Source organism: Trematomus bernacchii, unplaced genomic scaffold, assembly GCF_902827165.1.
Source record: "Trematomus bernacchii unplaced genomic scaffold, fTreBer1.1, whole genome shotgun sequence".
NCBI lineage: Eukaryota > Metazoa > Chordata > Actinopteri > Perciformes > Nototheniidae > Trematomus > Trematomus bernacchii.
Window position 1 is genome coordinate 5,001 of NW_022987919.1, and position 19,101 is coordinate 24,101.

General features: G+C 45.6%; 2 protein-coding genes across 2 annotated transcripts in view; both read right to left on the reverse strand.

Moving 5' to 3' along the window:
* Positions 1–5,725, reverse strand: part of LOC117470627 (nascent polypeptide-associated complex subunit alpha, muscle-specific form-like) — a gene marked incomplete at its 3' end in the record, with an annotated part of 10,521 nt that extends 4,796 nt beyond the window's left edge. The window contains 5 exon segments of the mRNA XM_034115442.1: positions 1–1,937; positions 1,980–3,769; positions 4,232–4,367; positions 4,878–4,992; positions 5,634–5,725. The exon segment at positions 1–1,937 is cut by the window's left edge and continues 2,272 nt beyond it. Of these exon segments, the coding sequence (XP_033971333.1) occupies positions 1–1,937; positions 1,980–3,769; positions 4,232–4,367; positions 4,878–4,992; positions 5,634–5,725 (4,070 nt within the window).
* Positions 5,726–7,278: 1,553 nt separating this feature from the next.
* LOC117470626 (vegetative cell wall protein gp1-like) lies at positions 7,279–19,080 on the reverse strand. Its single transcript, XM_034115441.1, has 9 exons — positions 18,852–19,080; positions 16,661–16,858; positions 13,938–14,017; positions 13,723–13,830; positions 13,212–13,539; positions 8,111–8,291; positions 7,753–7,775; positions 7,560–7,643; positions 7,279–7,321 (listed from the first exon to the last, which is right to left on the reverse strand). Coding segments are annotated over exons 2-8 (918 nt in total). The 5' UTR covers position 16,858; positions 18,852–19,080; the 3' UTR covers positions 7,279–7,321; positions 7,560–7,642.
* Positions 19,081–19,101: the final 21 nt, after the last annotated feature.

Here is a 19,101-nt window from a genome sequence, read left to right on the forward strand (position 1 = left end):
GTCTCCACTGGTATGCTGTTTTGGATATTTGTGGGGCTCCCTTCAGTAGCTTCTGTGCAGCTTGCACAAGAAGGAACCCCCTGAGTGAAGCTAGTTGGGGGAGGAACTTCCTCCGTTTCACAAGGTGAGCTAGTTAGGCTAATGTGAACAAGGCTTTCTGGTGTTGGCGTGGAAGGACCGCGATGGGGGCTGAGTCCAGGCTCGTCTGGAAGTTCTTCATCTGTGCCGTGGTTAGAGGAGGGGCTACTTTCCAGTGTTTGGGCACCAATTTTAGGCTCTGTGGTACCTGTTAGTTCCTTTGTCAGTCTTGACTGAGTAGGAACCTGCAAAGGCTTTGTAGACTGGCCCTGTACTGGGCTGGCAGGCTGGGACAGACTACACTTTGTGGCTCTGAGGGGGGCCGGTGAGGGGCTACATGGCGCTGAGATGGACCGAAGTGAGGCGGGTCTTTGTGGTGAGAGGTTCAGTGTAGAAAGGCCCTGTGCTGGCCCACATCGCGCTCCAGCAGGGCTGCTCGATCCAGGGCTCTCATGATCCAGTGTACGTTCGGCCTCCTGTGGGGGACTCTGTGAGCTGACCTGTGAAGGACTATGTGGCGTAGGACTATGCTGTCTTTGTGGGGTTCTGTTCTGAAGCTGTGTGATGTTGTGAGCAGGACTACATGGTGTGTCGAGCGGTGACTGTGAAGTGTGTGGTGAAGGGATCTGCTCAGGTCCAGACAGAAACCAGGTAGGACTAAACCCTACTGGAGAACGTACAAGGCTACAAGCCAAAGGACTACCCTGCATTGGACTGTGCAGAAAGTCTGTGGCCAAAACCTGATCCTCTGTGGAGTCCTGAGTTGGGCTGGAAGAGGTGTTCCTGACCTGACAAGGACTCTGCTGAGCCTGAAAGAAGGTCACATGTGTCGGGCTTCGTTGATCCTCTGTCAGACTAACTTGAGGTGAGGTGGGGCTCTCCTGGTACTCTAAAGGATTCAATGAAGCTGGTGTTTCCAGTACATTTGTTGGGCCACTGTGAGATGTTGGTGGACTTTGCTCCGTGAAATCTTGATGAGATGGAACAGGAGTTTCTTGTAGTTCTTCATGATCAGGATGAGATGGTACAGAACCGCTTTGGAGTTCTGTTGGGTCAGAGTGGGCTGGTGAAGGACTTTGCTGAAGCTCAGTGGAAGAAAGATGCGATGGTTCAGGACTTGTTTGGAGTTCTGTGGAATCAGGATGTGGTGAAACTGGAGTTTCTAGGAGTTCTGCATGATCAGGATGAGATGGTTCAGGACTGTCTTGGAGTTCTGCATGATCAGGATGAGATGGTTCAGGACTATCTTGGAGTTCTGCATGATCAGGATGAGATGGTTCAGGACTATCTTGGAGTTCTGTGGGATCCGGATGAGATGGTGCAGGACTGTTATCGAGTTCTGTGGGTTCGACATGGGATGGTGCAGGACTGTTTTGGAGTTCTGTTGAGTCAGGTGGGCATGGCTGAAGCTCTGTGGGTTCAGATTGGGATGTTTCAGTTATTCGTTGGAGTTCTAGGGGTTCATGTTGCGATGCTACAGGACTCTTTTGGAACTTTGTTGAATCAGGTGGGCATGCCGCAGGTACTTCTTGAAGCTCTCTGGGTTCAGGGTGAGATGGCGAATTAATTTGTGGGAGCTCCCCAGGTTCATTGCCAGAGGATGCACTCTTTTGGAGTTCTGTGGGATCGGGGTTGGATGGTTCAGGACTCTTTTCGAGTTCTATCGAATCAGGCTGCGATGGTGCAGGACTATTTTGGAGTTCTGTGGGACCGAGCTGCGACGGGACAGGAATTTGATGTGTTTCTCCGGGCTCAGGGTGAGATGGCGCAGGAATTTCTTGGAGCTCTGTGAGTTCAGGGTGGGATGGTGTAGGACTCTGTGGGAGTTCTGTGGAATCTGTCTGTGATGGGGAAGGATTGTTTTGGAGCTCTGTTGGATCCGGGTGTGTTTGCTCGGAAATGTGTTGGAGCTCTGTGGGTTCAGTGCCGGATGGTGCAGGACTCTTTTCGAGTTCTATCGAATCAGGGTGCGATGGTGCAGGACTTTGTGGGAGTTCTGTGGGTACAAGTTGGAATGGTGAAGGACTGTTTTGGAGCTCTGTTGGATCGGGGAGGGATTGTGGAGGAATATTAAGTTGTTCTGTGGGATCAGGGTGCGATGGTACAGGACTGTTTTGTTGTTCTGTGGGATCAGGGTGTGATGGTACAGGACTGTTTTGTTGTTCTGTGGGATCAGGGTGCGATGGTACAGGGCTTCGTTGGAGCTCTTTTTGCTCAGGGAGCGATGGTGCAGGACTATTCTGGAGCTCCGTTTGATCCGGGTGCGATGGCGAGGGCATTTGTTGGAGTTCTGTAGGATCAGGGAGGGATGGTGCAGGACCTTGTGGGAGTTCTGTGGGATCTGTCTGGGATTGCAAAGGACTGCTTTGGAGCTCTGTTGGATTGCAGTGGGATTGCTCAGGGATTGGTTCGCACTCTGACGTTTCAAGGTGAGATGATACAGGACTATGTGGTTGTTCTGTAGGATCAGGGTGCGATGGAACAGGACTATGTGGTTGTTCTGTAGGATCAGGGTGTGATGGAACAGGACTATGTGGTTGTTCTGTGGGATCAGGGTGCGATGGAACAGGACTATGTGGTTGTTCTGTAGGATCAGGGTGCGATGGAACAGGACTATGTGGTTGTTCTGTAGGATCAGGGTGCGATGGAACAGGACTATGTGGTTGTTCTGTAGGATCAGGGTGCGATGGAACAGGACTATGTGGTTGTTCTGTAGGATCAGGGTGTGATGGAACAGGACTATGTGGTTGTTCTGTGGGATCAGGGTGTGATGGAACAGGACTATGTGGTTGTTCTGTAGGATCAGGGTGCGATGGAACAGGACTATGTGGTTGTTCTGTAGGATCAGGGGGTGATGGAACAGGACTATGTGGTTGTTCTGTAGGATCAGGGGGTGATGGAACAGGACTATGTGGTTGTTCTGTAGGATCAGGGTGTGATGGAACAGGACTATGTGGTTGTTCTGTAGGATCAGGGTGTGATGGAACAGGACTATGTGGTTGTTCTGTAGGATCAGGGTGTGATGGAACAGGACTATGTGGTTGTTCTGTAGGATCAGGGTGTGATGGAACAGGACTATGTGGTTGTTCTGTAGGATCAGGGTGTGATGGAACAGGACTATTTTGCAGCTCTGTTGGATCGGGGTGCAATGGCGAAGGAATTTGTTGGAGTTCTGTAGGATCAGGGTGGGAGGAAGCAGGACTTTTTTGGAGCTCTTTTTGCTCAGGGAGGGATGATGCAGGACTATTTTGGAGCTCCGTCTGCTCATGGTGCAAAGGTGAGGGACTTTGTTTGAGTTCTGTGGTTTCAGGGTGTGATGCTGCTGGACTTTGTTGGAGCTCTTGTTGCTCAGGTAAGGATGGTGCAGGACTATGTATCTCTGTGTGTTCAGGATGAGGTGGTGTCAGACCTTGTTGTGTGCACAGGGTCTCGTCAGGACTCTGTGGTGACTCCGAGCATGTAAGCTGGACTTGACTATGAGCGGTGGGACTGATGGGTGGAGCCTCTGTGTGACTTGGAAGTGGTGGTGGCTCTGAAATGCTGTTGGAAGGTGCCTGTGTGGGACTGAGAGGGGGGGGCCGGGGTAGGACTGAGTGGCTCCTCTTCCTGAGGCCTGCAGGTGGAGCAGACGTAATCTTCAGACCCCGCCCTGCCCTCCCCAGCCTGGACGATACACTCTGTATGGACACACCTGTAAACAAAACACACAAACATGTCAGCTTGTCTGTTAGATAATTCATCTCCAAACAACAGAAAGCAAGTCTTATTTGCAGGACCACACATCCTCGAGAAAGCATTTGCTAATCAGTTGCGCGTCTTTACACGTAACAATTGTTTATTTGAAGATATTTAGTCAGAATTTAGAGTTCATCCTAGCTCTGGTAAAAGTTTCAAGTTACCTTTTAATTGCATCAAACAAAGGAATCAGTGCTCCATTTATCACAATTGACCATTGCACAATATTACATAGACTGGGGCATTGAATTAGCAATAAAGGAACAGCTATAAGCTAGTTTGATTCCAATTTAACGATAAAAGCGCCATGGAGTCCCGCAAGGTTCTGTACTTGGACCTTTTCTATTCCCCTTATCTGTGCTTCTGTAATGTATAAGAAAACACTCCATAAACGTAGTGTACCTATAGCAGCAGATACAGGTCCAATAGTCCTGTGGTGTGTTGAGGTCACAGAGAGGGCAGGGCAGGGCCGGGTCACATGACTCGCACAGAAACGGGTGATTGGCCCACTGGCCTGATGACCTCACACCACAGCGGCGGCAGATTCTGCAGTTCTGGAGGAGAGAGTTTAAAAAATAAAATAAGAACACTCATAGTTATATATAATACAAAAATGGGGTTACAGCAACGTAACAATCATGTGACAAAAGGCCAGCAAGGCAATACAAAATAAAAGGCTAGGGATATGTCTTCATGTTATTATATTCTTGGTGATACACGTAACTATTAGCTATTGTTCCAGTCAAATGTCTTTGTAGAGAGTCCATTTTCCCACTTTCTGTTGAGTTGTGTTTCTTCTAATCTCAATTTATGAGTCAGTTTTTCCATCAAAAAGATTTCTTCCACAATTGTTACCCATTAGTTTTTCGTTGGTGGTGCTTCCTCACCCCAATTCCTAGTGATCGCTTTCTTGCCGGATATTAGCAGAATTTAGATCAGGTGTGTGTGTGTGTGTGTGTGTGTGTGTGTGTGTGTGTGTGTGTGTGTGTGTGTGTGTGTGTGTGTGTGTGTGTGTGTGTGTGTGTGTGTGTGTGTGTGTGTGTGTGTGTGTGTGTGTATCTCACCTTGCAGCTCCAACCGGTGCTCGGTGTGTGATCCAGAGGAGGTTTGAGACAGAGTGTGTGGTAGGATTTATCACAGCGCTGACACACCAGCATCACATCATCATCCCCTCGCAACCTAACACACACACATGGGAGTTATGACTCATGCACGTCAACTTAAACACTTTTCATAGACGGTAGAAGTGTGTGTGGAGCCTCGTTTCGAAAATATTGCTTAACAATTCATCTGAATTTCATTTAAATGACGATATGAGAACTGCCACACCACCACTATATACATTATCATCATTACAAAACGCTCTGCTTTCTATCATGTGCAAAAAACACACAATATATAACCCTAATTCAAGATTCAAGACTTTTATTGTCATTTGTACGTAGCTACAGCGTCAATGGAAATCTGAGGTCACATGCTCCTCCAACAGAGCAACACAATAACACAGATACAATTGTTAAAATAGTGCAAGTAAATACGAATAAAATAGAACAGAAATAGTGCAAGGAGAGTCTATATACAAGCAATTGGAATATGATATATTAGATACATGATTTGTAAGTTGCAGACAGATGAATGTTATGGATGTCCTTTCAAAAGTTCAGGTGTTTAACAGTCTTATGGCCTGTGGAATGTGTGTGTGGTGTGTGTGTGTGTGTGTGTGTGTGTGTGTGTGTGTGTGTGTGTGTGTGTGTGTGTGTGTGTGTGTGTGTGTGTCTGTGTGTGTGTGTGTGTGTTGTGTGTGTGTGTGTGTGTGTTACCTGCAGCTCTGACACACTCTGCACTGAGGACACTGCCACCCTGCCCGGTGCAGGGGAGAGGGGTCGAGGGGGGGGGTCCAGGCAGCTGCCATGGTAACAGTTCCCGCAGCAACAACATGTCAACACCCCGCCGGTGTCTCCGTCACTCGAACACAACACACACGGCGAGGAGGACGCTGCAGAGAGAGAGAGAATACATACAAATATTCATATATATGTGTGAGGGTTAGTGTTAGTGATCTCACTCGTCACCAGCTTGAGCTTCAATCTCAGGATCCATGAATCTATTATCCTCTCCAGAATGGAAGGAGTCATCACATACAGAGCATCAAGTAGTTCCTGAACAGTGTCCTTCACATGCGGAGCAACATGCTTACAAAGGTATCCCAACTGTAGCTGTGAACATGACAGGATGTCTGATTACCTAGAAGAGCATCAGGACTGTTTGAGGCATATGATAGCTATGTGATGAACATGATGATTCAGCCTCTATGGAGATAGACATATGACAAGCATGCTCATTTCTGACGTGGAGCTAATCTGAAGTAAACATTGAATACTGCTTTCTATTCCTCCATCTTGTGACTGTGTAACTCCCTCTCTTGGATATCAGCATGTGAAGGACACTGTTCAGGAACTAGTTGATGCTCTGTATGTGATGACTACTTCCATTCTGGAGAGGATCACACATACATGGATCCTGAGGTTGAAGATCAAGCCGGGGACCAGGGATTATTAACGTAGTATTCAGAAAAGTCAGAATTTTGAGAAAAAGTCAGAATTTTGTGAAAAAGTCAGAATTTTTAGAATTTTTAGAAAAAAGTCAACATTTTGAGAAAAATGTCAGAATTTTGAGAAAGTCAGAATTTTGAGAATTTTTTGAAAAGTCAGGATTTTTAGATTTTGAGAAAAATGTCAACATTTTGTGAAAAATGTCAATATTTTGAGAAAAATGTCAGAATGTTTTGATTTTGAGAAAAAGTCAGAATTGTGAGAAAAAGTCAGAATTGTGAGAAAAAGTCAGAATTGTAAGTTTTTGAAAAGAAATCTGAATTTTTAGATTTTCAGAAAAAAGCCAACAAATGCTCTGTATGTGATGACTACTTCCATTCTGGAGAGGATCAGAAATACATGGATCCTGAGATTGAAGCTCAAGCCGGTGAGCAGTGAGATTTTTTCTAACATAATGTGTGTGTGTGTACGTGAGTGTGTGTGTGTGTGTGTGTGAGTGTGTGTGTGTGTGTGTGTGTGTGTGTGTGTGTGTGTGTGTACCTGAGTGTGTGTGTCTGCTGCACAGTGTGTGTCTCTGGCTCCAGTTCTGCAGAGCTCCGGCGGCTGCAGCACACGGGAAGTGGAAGCTCCGCCCACAGCTTGTTTCCCGGCAACGCAGCGACGCTCCGAGCCGACAGCAGAACGCACACACCTGAGGACAGGTAGAAGGGGGCGGGGCTTAGTTCATGTTTACATATATCAAGTTTCAAGGCTTTATTGTAGCTACAGTGTAGATATGGCAATGAACAACTTAGGTCACAGGCATGTCTGTGACTGTGACTTACAAAATACATAATAATATGGTACCTGTGTGCTTCCTGAGTCGATGGCTTTGTCAACGTAGAGCAGTGATTGGCCCTCGCCTCGACACACCCCCTCTGACCAGGCTGCACACTGCAGGTGAGCACAGCACTGACCTGCACACACACACACACACACACACACACAGTCAGATTTATCTGAGGAAGGACTGACGACAGGAGTTAAGGCAAGGCAAGTTTATTTATAGACAGCCCCTTTCAACACAAGGCAATTCAAAGTGCTTTACAAAAATGAAAGACATTAAGAGCATTAAGAAATCAAAGTGACAGTGCAGTGTGAGACGTGAACAACTCAAAGTAGAAATAAAGGGGGTTTAAAGGGGACTTCCTGTACCTGTGGGGTCGAACAGTGATTGGACGTTGATGTCGTGAGGAAGGCCGACGGGTCCTAACTGATCCAGGAACTCTGAGGAAGACTCTGAAACACCCGGAAAAACATTAGAAAACATCACAACAACAACATCTTAAATTTCTACATAAAATAAATGTATATTTATATCAGACGGAGAGAAAAAGCTTGTACTCACCACACTGTTCTGGACTGCTGCACCTACACACACACACACACACACACACACACACACACACGCAATTAATGTCAAACCTCATTAGTGGCGTGTCAAATGATCATATAATCGTTTCAAACACATAGTCTTATACTCTGATAGTCTTGTGCTCTGTTAGAGTGTGTTGTTAGTCTTGTGCTCTGTTAGAGTGTGTTGTTAGTCTTGTGCTCTGTTAGAGTGTGTTGTTAGTCTCGTGTGTAACAGAGACATTAGGGTTCACATGTCAGGAGGCAAAGGAAGTGTAAAAGGTGGATTTACAAATGGTAAAGAACGAGGGGGTTTAATGGTTTGATGATGGTATGCTCTTATTTGGACTCACGGGGGCGGGGCCTGGTCTCCGTGGTAACAGTGGTCGTGGCAGTCGTTGTCTCGATCGGGGGGGCGAGCGGCTGTTGAGGATGTGCAGCGGGATGTAACCCGGCGTGGGGCCGAACACCACCAGGGGGCCGAGGCCCAGGGGGGGGGCGGAGCCCAGGGAACAGAAGGCACACTGCTTCAACCTGGAGATGGGGGGGGGGAGAGATATGTGTGGGGGAGGGGGGGGAGAGATGTGTGGGGGAGGGGGGGGGAGATATGTGTGGGGGAGGGGGGGGAGATGTGTTGAGACCTCATCACATTGTTTATAGAGGAAAGTACAGATAGTTGGAAAAATTGAATAAACAAGACAGGCAATTGGGTCACGTTCAACACACACACACACACACGTTCAACACACACACACACACACGTTCAACACACACACACGTTCAACACACACGTAAAGCACACGTACAACACGTATACAGGCGTCATATTAGGATACACGTTCAACACACACACACGTACAACACACACACGTTCAACACACACACACGTTCAACACACACACACACGTAAAGCACACGTACAACACGTGTACAGGCGTCATATTAGGATACACGTTCAACACACACACACGTTCAACACACACACACGTTCAACACACACACACGTTCAACACACACACACGTTCAACACACACACACTCAACACACACACACACGTACACACACACAACACGTATACAGGCGTCATATTAGGTTACACGTTCAACACACACACACGTTCAACACACACACACACACACACACACGTACACACACGTAAAGCACACGTACAACCACTGTTCGAAATGGGGGGGAGCCAGGGGGAGCTTGGCTCCCCCGAAGAGGGGGGGAGCTCCCCTGAAGGCCGACTTTGAGATAAATAGGGGGAGCCCAAAACAATCGTGCATATTTGTGTCACACAGATTAGAAATGTTGAGTTTCTGTAAATAAATAATAGTTATTGTTCATTACAGTTTCTGAATATTTGTTTTATATTTGTGAATATTTCTGGGTGTTGGCATCTGTACGTGGCGGCGCTGCATTCTTTACGTTACTTACGTTGCTATGGTTACGGTGGCGAAGCCGGCACGGTATTTGAAATGTTCATATTGATATTTTTTTAACTCTGGCTTTGTAATAAAAAATATGGCAAAACGAAAACAGCCAAGCGTCGCAGCTTTTGGATTCACATGCAAAGAAGCGAAGGAGTCTAAAAATGACAACGTGAATGGACCAACTTTTAGTTAGTTGGCCGGCTGTAAGCGGGTCGAGTTTGGCAGCTCCACACCGAGGGAGAGGCCTGCCGATGCAGAGCCTGAAGAGGCTTCAACAACGGCCACAGCCGCCGGCGTAGTGACACCGTCTGTAGTGACACCGTCTGTAGTGACACCGTCTGTAGTGACACCGTCTGTCTGTAGTGACACCGTCTGTAGTGACACCGTCTGTAGTGACACCGTCTGTAGTGACACCGTCTGTAGTGACATAGTGACAGTCTGTAGTGACACAGTCTGTAGTGACACCGTCTGTCTGTAGTGACACCGTCTGTAGTGACACCGTCTGTCTGTAGTGACACAGTCTGTAGTGACACCGTCTGTCTGTAGTGACACCGTCTGTAGTGACACCGTCTGTAGTGACACCGTCTGTAGTGACACCGTCTGTAGTGACATAGTGACAGTCTGTAGTGACACAGTCTGTAGTAGTGACACCGTCGTCTGTAGTGACACCGTCTGTAGTGACACCGTCTTGTAGTGACACCCGTCTGTCTGTAGTGACACAGTCTGTAGGACACCGTCTGTCTGTAGTGACACCTTCTGTAGTGACACCGTCTGTAGTGACACCGTCTGTAGTGACATAGTGACAGTCTGTAGTGACACAGTCTGTAGTGACACAGTCTGTCTGTAGTGACACCGTCTGTAGTGACACCGTCTGTAGTGACACCGTCTGTAGTGACACCGTCTGTCTGTAGTGACACCGTCTGTAGTGACACCGTCTGTAGTGACACCGTCTGTAGTGACACCGTCTGTAGTGACATAGTGACAGTCTGTAGTGACACAGTCTGTAGTGACACCGTCTGTCTGTAGTGACACCGTCTGTAGTGACACAGTCTGTAGTGACACCGTCTGTCTGTAGTGACACAGTCTGTAGTGACACCGCCTGTCTGTAGTGACACCGTCTGTAGTGACACCGTCTGTAGTGACACCGTCTGTAGTGACACCGTCTGTAGTGACATAGTGACAGTCTGTAGTGACACAGTCTGTAGTGTACACCGTCTGTCTGTAGTGACACCGTCTGTTAGTGACACCGTCTGTAGGTGACACCGTCTGTAGTGACACCGTCTTAGTAGTGACACCGTCTGTAGTGACACCGTCTGTAGTGACATAGTGACATAGTGACACCGTTTGTAGTGACACCGTCTGTAGTGACACCGTCTGTAGTGACACCGTCTGTAGTGACATAGTGACACCGTCTGTAGTGACACCGTCTGTAGTGACACCGTCTGTAGTGACACCGTCTGTAGTGACATAGTGACACAGTCTGTAGTGACACAGTCTGTAGTGACACCGTCTGTCTGTAGTGACACCGTCTGTAGTGACACCGTCTGTAGTGACACCGTCTGTAGTGACATAGTGACAGTCTGTAGTGACACAGTCTGTAGTGACACCGTCTGTCTGTAGTGACACCGTCTGTAGTGACACCGTCTGTAGTGACACCGTCTGTCTGTAGTGACACAGTCTGTAGTGACACCGTCTGTCTGTAGTGACACCGTCTGTAGTGACACCGTCTGTAGTGACACCGTCTGTAGTGACATAGTGACAGTCTGTAGTGACACAGTCTGTAGTGACACAGTCTGTCTGTAAGTGTACACCGTCTGTAGTGACACCGTCTGTAGTGACACCGTCCTGTAGTGGACACCGTCTGTCTGTAGTGACACCGTCTGTAGTGACACCGTCTGTAGTGACACCGTCTGTAGTGACACCGTCTGTAGTGACATAGTGACAGTCTGTAGTGACACAGTCTGTAGTGACACCGTCTGTCTGTAGTGACACCGTCTGTAGTGACACAGTCTGTAGTGACACCGTCTGTCTGTAGTGACACAGTCTGTAGTGACACCGTCTGTCTGTAGTGACACCGTCTGTAGTGACACTGTCTGTAGTGACACCGTCTGTAGTGACACCGTCTGTAGTGACATAGTGACAGTCTGTAGTGACACAGTCTGTAGTGACACCGTCTGTCTGTAGTGACACCGTCTGTAGTGACACCGTCTGTAGTGACACCGTCTGTAGTGACACCGTCTGTAGTGACACCGTCTGTAGTGACACCGTCTGTAGTGACACCGTCTGTAGTGACACCGTCTGTAGTGACATAGTGACACCGTTTGTAGTGACACCGTCTGTAGTGACACCGTCTGTAGTGACACCGTCTGTAGTGACATAGTGACACCGTCTGTAGTGACACCGTCTGTAGTGACACCGTCTGTAGTGACACCGTCTGTAGTGACACCGTCTGTAGGACCATAGTGACACAGTCTGTAGTGACACAGTCTGTAGTGACACCGTCTGTAGTGACACCGTCTGTAGTGACATAGTGACACCGTCTGTAGTGACACCGTCTGTAGTGACACCGTCTGTAGTGACACCGTCTGTAGTGACACCGTCTGTAGTGACATAGTGACACAGTCTGTAGTGACACCGTCTGTAGTGACACCGTCTGTAGTGACATAGTGACACCGTCTGTAGTGACACCGTCTGTAGTGACACCGTCTGTAGTGACATAGTGACACAGTCTGTAGTGACACCGTCTGTAGTGACACCGTCTGTAGTGACACCGTCTGTAGTGACACCGTCTGTAGTGACATAGTGACACCGTCTGTAGTGACATAGTGACACCGTCTGTAGTGACACCGTCTGTAGTGACACCGTCTGTAGTGACACCGTCTGTAGTAGCAGAGTGATTTTATAGCAATTGATCGAATCCGCGCTGCTGCGCCAGTCAACAGAGCGTGCGTGTGACATATTTAGTAGCAGGATGTGCACTGGAAAATAGGGCTCCCCCGAAAGCAAATGGGTAATTCAAACACTGCGTACAACACATAACGGCGTTATATTAGGTTACACGTTCAACACACACGTACACACACACACGTTCAACACACACACGTTCAACACACACACGTTCAACACACACACACGTTCAACACACACACACGTTCAACACACACACACGTTCAACACACACACACGTTCAACACACACACGTTCAACACAAACACGTTCAACACACACACGTTCAACACACACACACACGTACACACACACGTAAAGCACACGTACAACACATATAACGGCGTCATATTAGGTTACACGTTCAACACACACACGTTCAACACACACACGTTCAACACACACACGTTCAACACACACACGTTCAACACACGTTCAACACACACACACGTACACACACACGTAAAGCACACGTACAACACGTGTACATGCGTCATATTAGGTTACACGTTCAACACACACACGTTCAACACACACACACACACACACACGTACACACACGTAAAGCACACGTTCAACACACACACGTTCAACACACACACGTTCAACACACACACGTTCAACACACACACACACACACACACGTTCAACACACACACGTTCAACACACACACGTTCAACACACACACGTTCAACACACACACACACACACACACGTTCAACACACACACGTTCACACACACACACACACACACACGTTCAACACACACACACACACGTACACACACGTAAAGCACACGTACAACACATATAACGGCGTCATATTAGGTTACACGTTCAACACAAACACGTTCAACACACACACGTTCAACACACACACGTACACACACACGTAAAGCACACGTACAACACGTGTACATGCGTCATATTAGGTTACACGTTCAGCACAAACACGTTCAACACACACACACGTACACACACATGTTCAGCACACACACACGTACACACACACGTTCAGCACACACACGTTCAGCACACACACACACACACACACGTTCAGCACACACAGTCTCACCGTTTTTTGGTGTGTCCCAAACTGGGGGTGGGCGATCCCCCTTCGTCCGACAGCTGGAAGAGGGGAGAGAGAGAGTCCTCGTCCTCCAGGGGGGGGCAGGGGGAGGCTGGAGGACTGGAGGGGGCGGGGCTCTGATCCATGGGGGCGGGGCTAAGGATTGGCTGGACCTCCTCCTCCTCCTCCTCTTCCTCCCCAGGACCAGGACCAGGGCTCTGGACTGGGATCAGGTCTGGGGAAGAGGGTCTGACGGGAGGCTCCTTCTCTGGACTGGAAGCTGGAGCAGGACTGGGGGCAGCCGGCGCTGGGAGAGGGGTCAGGGGAAGGGTCTCTATGAATGGGAAATACAACTGAATTAAAACAATATCCTTTATTTAGTTTTATTCCTATAATAAATAATAAGGAATACAAATGTGTCTGATGAAAGGAAGGAGCTACTTTAAAATGATATACTGGTTAAAAGAATAGCAGATATAATCAATAAGTTAAATTAAATTAACTAAACTGCACTGACCGAGTTCAGGGTCCGGCTCTGGCTCTGGTTCTGGATCAGGTTCTGGGTTTGTGTTGGACTTCCTCCTGGAGGTGGAGCGACGACGTCCTGTTGTCTTCTCCTTCACCTCTGTGCACACACACACACACACACACACACACACACACACATTTAATCAATCAACGTGAACACAGTGAAGATGAGACTAATCATCAGAGAAGCTCAGGTAAACTCACCTGTCTTCTGGGGGGGGGTTTTCTCCGTGGCGTCCATACTCTCTTCATCATCTACCTGGGCTCGACCTCGACTCCGCCCCCTGCACACACACACACACACACACACACACACACACACACACACACATTAGAAACTCAATAAAAAAACAATCACATCACTTTATTCATGTTACATCAGATATCATCATCATATCAATAGCACAGCAGAGTGTGTGTGTGTGTGTGTGTGTGTGTGTGTGTGTGTGTGTGTGTGTGTGTGTGTGTGTGTGTGTGTGTGGCAGAAAGTAAAACCCGGAGCTGACTCCATTCCATAACACACAAACACACACATCCCCCTCCTCCTCCTCTCTGCTGATTACCCAGCATGCAATTTAACCACTTCCTCTCCAACACACACACACACCCACTCTTGCAGACCGGTGTGTGTGTGTGTGTGTGTGTTTCCCTCAGTGTTAGTTATTAATAAAGCCTAATGAATTAGAAAGGCAGCCGTGATGTGTTTCAGACACACCAGAAAGTTGGAATATTGCACTCTGACGCTGGTAAACACACGTAAACACACACACACGTATGTAGGTTAAAGGGTCAGACAGGAAGTTCACCTGAGGCCCCGCCCACTAAAACACCTGTGCACCGTCTACAAATCTCACTGAGAAATGTAACACCTTGATATTGATATTATGTCCAAATTAAACAGGTTAACTTTTGATGCTTTCTTAAAGTATTTACACAGAAATGATCTTCAGTGGATTCAATGACTAAGCAGGTAACGGTATGTAGTGTCTCTACTTTAAAGAGTCCTCTCCTGCTGATGTTCAGGTGTGTATCAGTATGTAGTGTCTCTACTTTAAAGAGTCCTCTCCTGCTGATGTTCAGGTGTATATCGGTATGTAGTGTCTCTACTTTAAAGAGTCCTCTCCTGCTGATGTTCAGGTGTATATCAGTATGTAGTGTCTCCACTTTAAAGAGTCCTCTCCTGCTGATGATCAGGTGTATATCAGTATGTAGTATCTCTACTTTAAAGAGTCCTCTCCTGCTGATGTTCAGGTGTATATCAGTATGTAGTGTCTCTACTTTAAAGAGTCCTCTCCTGCTGATGTTCAGGTGTATATCAGTATGTAGTGTCTCTACTTTAAAGAGTCCTCTCCTGCTGATGTTCAGGTGTATATCAGTATGTAGTGTCTCTACTTTAAAGAGTCCTCTCCTGCTGATGTTCAGGTGTATATCAGTATGTAGTGTCTCTACTTTAAAGAGTCCTCTCCTGCTGATGTTCAGGTGTATATCAGTATGTAGTGTCTCTACTTTAAAGAGTCCTCTCCTGCTGATGTTCAGGTGTATATCAGTATGTAGTGTCTCTACTTTAAAGAGTCCTCTCCTGATGATGTTCAGGTGTATATCAGTATGTAGTGTCTCTACTTTAAAGAGTCCTCTCCTGCTGATGTTCAGGTGTATATCAGTATGTAGTGTCTCTACTTTAAAGAGTCCTCTCCTGCTGATGTTCAGGTGTATATCAGTATGTAGCGTCTCTACTTTAAAGAGTCCTCTCCTGCTGATGTTCAGGTGTATATCAGTATGTAGCGTCTCTGCTTTAAAGAGTCCTCTCCTGCTGATGTTCAGGTGTATATCAGTATGTAGTGTCTCTACTTTAAAGAGTCCTCTCCTGCTGATGTTCAGGTGTATATCAGTATGTAGTGTCTCTACTTTAAAGAGTCCTCTCCTGCTGATGTTCAGGTGTATATCAGTATGTAGTGTCTCTACTTTAAAGAGTCCTCTCCTGCTGATGTTCAGGTGTATATCAGTATGTAGTGTCTCTACTTTAAAGAGTCCTCTCCTGCTGATGTTCAGGTGTATATCAGTATGTAGTGTCTCTACTTTAAAGAGTCCTCTCCTGCTGATGTTCAGGTGTATATCAGTATGTAGTGTCTCTACTTTAAAGAGTCCTCTCCCGCTGATGTGCAGGTGTATATCAGTATGTAGTGTCTCTACTTTAAAGAGTCCTCTCCTGCTGATGTTCAGGTGTATATCAGTATGTAGTGTCTCTACTTTAAAGAGTCCTCTCCTGCTGATGTTCAGGTGTATATCAGTATGTAGTGTCTCTACTTTAAAGAGTCCTCTCCTGCTGATGTTCAGGTGTATATCAGTATGTAGTGTCTCTACTTTAAAGAGTCCTCTCCTGCTGATGTTCAGGTGTATATCAGTATGTAGTGTCTCTACTTTAAAGAGTCCTCTCCTGCTGATGTTCAGGTGTATATCAGTATGTAGCGTCTCTACTTTAAAGAGTCCTCTCCTGCTGATGTTCAGGTGTATATCAGTATGTAGTGTCTCTGCTTTAAATAGTCCTCTCCTGCTGATGTTCAGGTGTATATCAGTATGTAGTGTCTCTACTTTAAAGAGTCCTCTCCTGCTGATGTTCAGGTGTATATCAGCATGTAGTGTCTCTACTTTAAAGAGTCCTCTCCTGCTGATGTTCAGGTGTATATCAGTATGTAGTGTCTCTACTTTAAAGAGTCCTCTCCTGCTGATGTTCAGGTGTATATCAGTATGTAGTGTCTCTGCTTTAAAGAGTCCTCTCCTGCTGATGTTCAGGTGTATATCAGTATGTAGTGTCTCAACAACTAGTACCACAAGCATCACTACCAGGTCAACCAGCTTAGAAATGTCCCGCCCACTTTATCCTATCATGTACAATATGTTGGAGCGCTAGCCAATAGGAGCAGACTTACTTCCTGGCTTTGGGAGGTGTAGGTGTTGGAGGTGGGGGCGTCGGGGGGCCATCTTTGCGAGGTCGGCCCCTGGAGCGCCTCTCGAAGGCGGGGCTTGTGGCGGCTTCTTTGGCCAGCTGAGCGCTGCGTCCGGCCCGCGTGACGGGGGGCAACGGGCCGCGGTCCCGAGGCTCCTGGGGAGGAGCCTCAGACGGCATTCTGGGTAATAAACACAAGACAGAGAGGTCAGGGGTCAGGTGTGATTCAGGGGAAGAGACATATCTGTAATTTGTTTCATTTAAGTAGTGAGTAAGCCGGTCCTGCACGACCCTCTAAATAATTTGTAGACAAGTTACCTCTCTTAATATCTGCAGATCACTTTAATTAAAAATATTATAGTACTACACATACATATGATATTTGTATATATCTTGTGTACATGTGTATATATATATATATATATATATATCTGTGTAGGATATTACAAGTACTATAAGAGCTTCTACTACTACTACTACTAATAGCATTACTACTACTACTAAATAAGACAGTCCTGCACGACCCTCCGAATATTTTGCACATTTGTACACAAGCTACCTCTCTGAATATCTGCAGACCACTTTAATTAAAAATATTATTATATACTTCACATTATATGATATTTACAAAAAAGGACATAAATATTCCTGTTATTTGATATTTCATATATATATATATATATATACATATATGTCTGTGTCTGTGTAATGTTCACTATATGATATTTACAGGAACCAACATATAACATAGATCTAGTCAATTATACACATTTTTAATGAAGAAACATGAGTATTTTCAAACTGTTGTGTCATGTATTAGTAGTTTCACACAAGTAGTATTGTACTTGGAGCAGTATTTATACAGAGTGGTTTTACTTCTACTACTACTACTACTACTATCAATAATATTACTACTACTAGAGCTAATACTATCACTAATATTACTACTACTAATACTACTACTAATAATACTACTACTACTACTACTACTACTATCACTAATATTACTACTACTACTACTACTACTAATAATAATAATAATAATACTACTATCAATAATAATACTACTATCACTAATATTACTACTATCACTAATATCACTACTACTACTAGAGCTATTACAAGTACTATTAGAGCTATTCCTGCTACTACTACTGAATGAATACTTTATACTAACAGAGTATTTTGCAGTATTGTATCACACGTTTTGATCAAATACACCAAGCTGATTCCCTGTCTGTGTAAACTAACCAATAAAGTTTGAAATGACATGAAGTAGGAACAATTTGGATCAATATGAAAGTGCTAACTGGACAAAAATCACAATGACTCCATCTGTATATATTGCATTATTGATATTTAATGTATTTAATGCATCGTCCATGTTAATAATATCCTACTTCTATATAGTAGTAGCTGTATTTGGCCCTTCATAGGGTTTATTTCACAGATATACATCTTCCACTGTCAGTATGTATATATTTAACTTTAAAGTCCTTTTTTATTTCCTATTTTGAGATATATTTAATGTTTAAATCCATGTATTTCCATGTTCACATCATATGTAATGCTTTGTTTACATGCTGCTGTGACGAAAATACAAATATAGTATACTGTACGTGTTTATTAGCTACATCTATATTTTATGTAATTAATTAACTATATCTTAAATGTTATAACATCTTTCTTAACATATAGTTTTGTAATTGTTTTGTACTTATCTCTCAACGTCTCTTCCCTAACTGTGTTTATGTTTATTGACCCTATTTCAGATGTTTGTGTTTTATGTTCACGTCTATTTGTGTACATGTTCACGTCATGTGCAATGCTTAGTTTACCTGCAAAACATGTCCCAATACGGATCAATAAAGTAAATACTGTCTTATCTGTATAGTAGAAACCGAGCAGTTAGCAGTTAGCCGTTAGCTTCCTCTATCTATCTTAGCATTAGCATTAGCTAGCATGTAAGCTACCTTCGCACCGTCCAGTTTGCTGATCACTTCTCTGTTAGCTTGTAGCATCAGCTAGCATGCTAAATGCTATCAGAAAGCAGCTCCAACGCGCCTTTATTCGTCGCTTTATGTAAACATTGCAAGTATAAATTGATACAGAAACACAAGCGGGGATTAAAAGCTGGACACGAGTGGAGATAGAGGGAGGAAAAGCCTTCTTACTGATTTGATGCAATTCTCTTTTTCCTCTCCAGCTTTGCAGCTTCAACTTAAAACCGATCAGTTTAAACTCTCTTCCCGGGAGAAAACCTCGGGTCACGAGTTTGCCATATCGACACGATCACAACAAACATTTCCCGGGAAGAAGTGGAGGCGAAAAAGCAGGTTTTAGAGCTGAAAAACTGGCGAAAAAAATTAAAGTTGAAGCGGTCGCTCCGTCATGGAGGCCATGTTTGGGAGCGACCGAAGCACC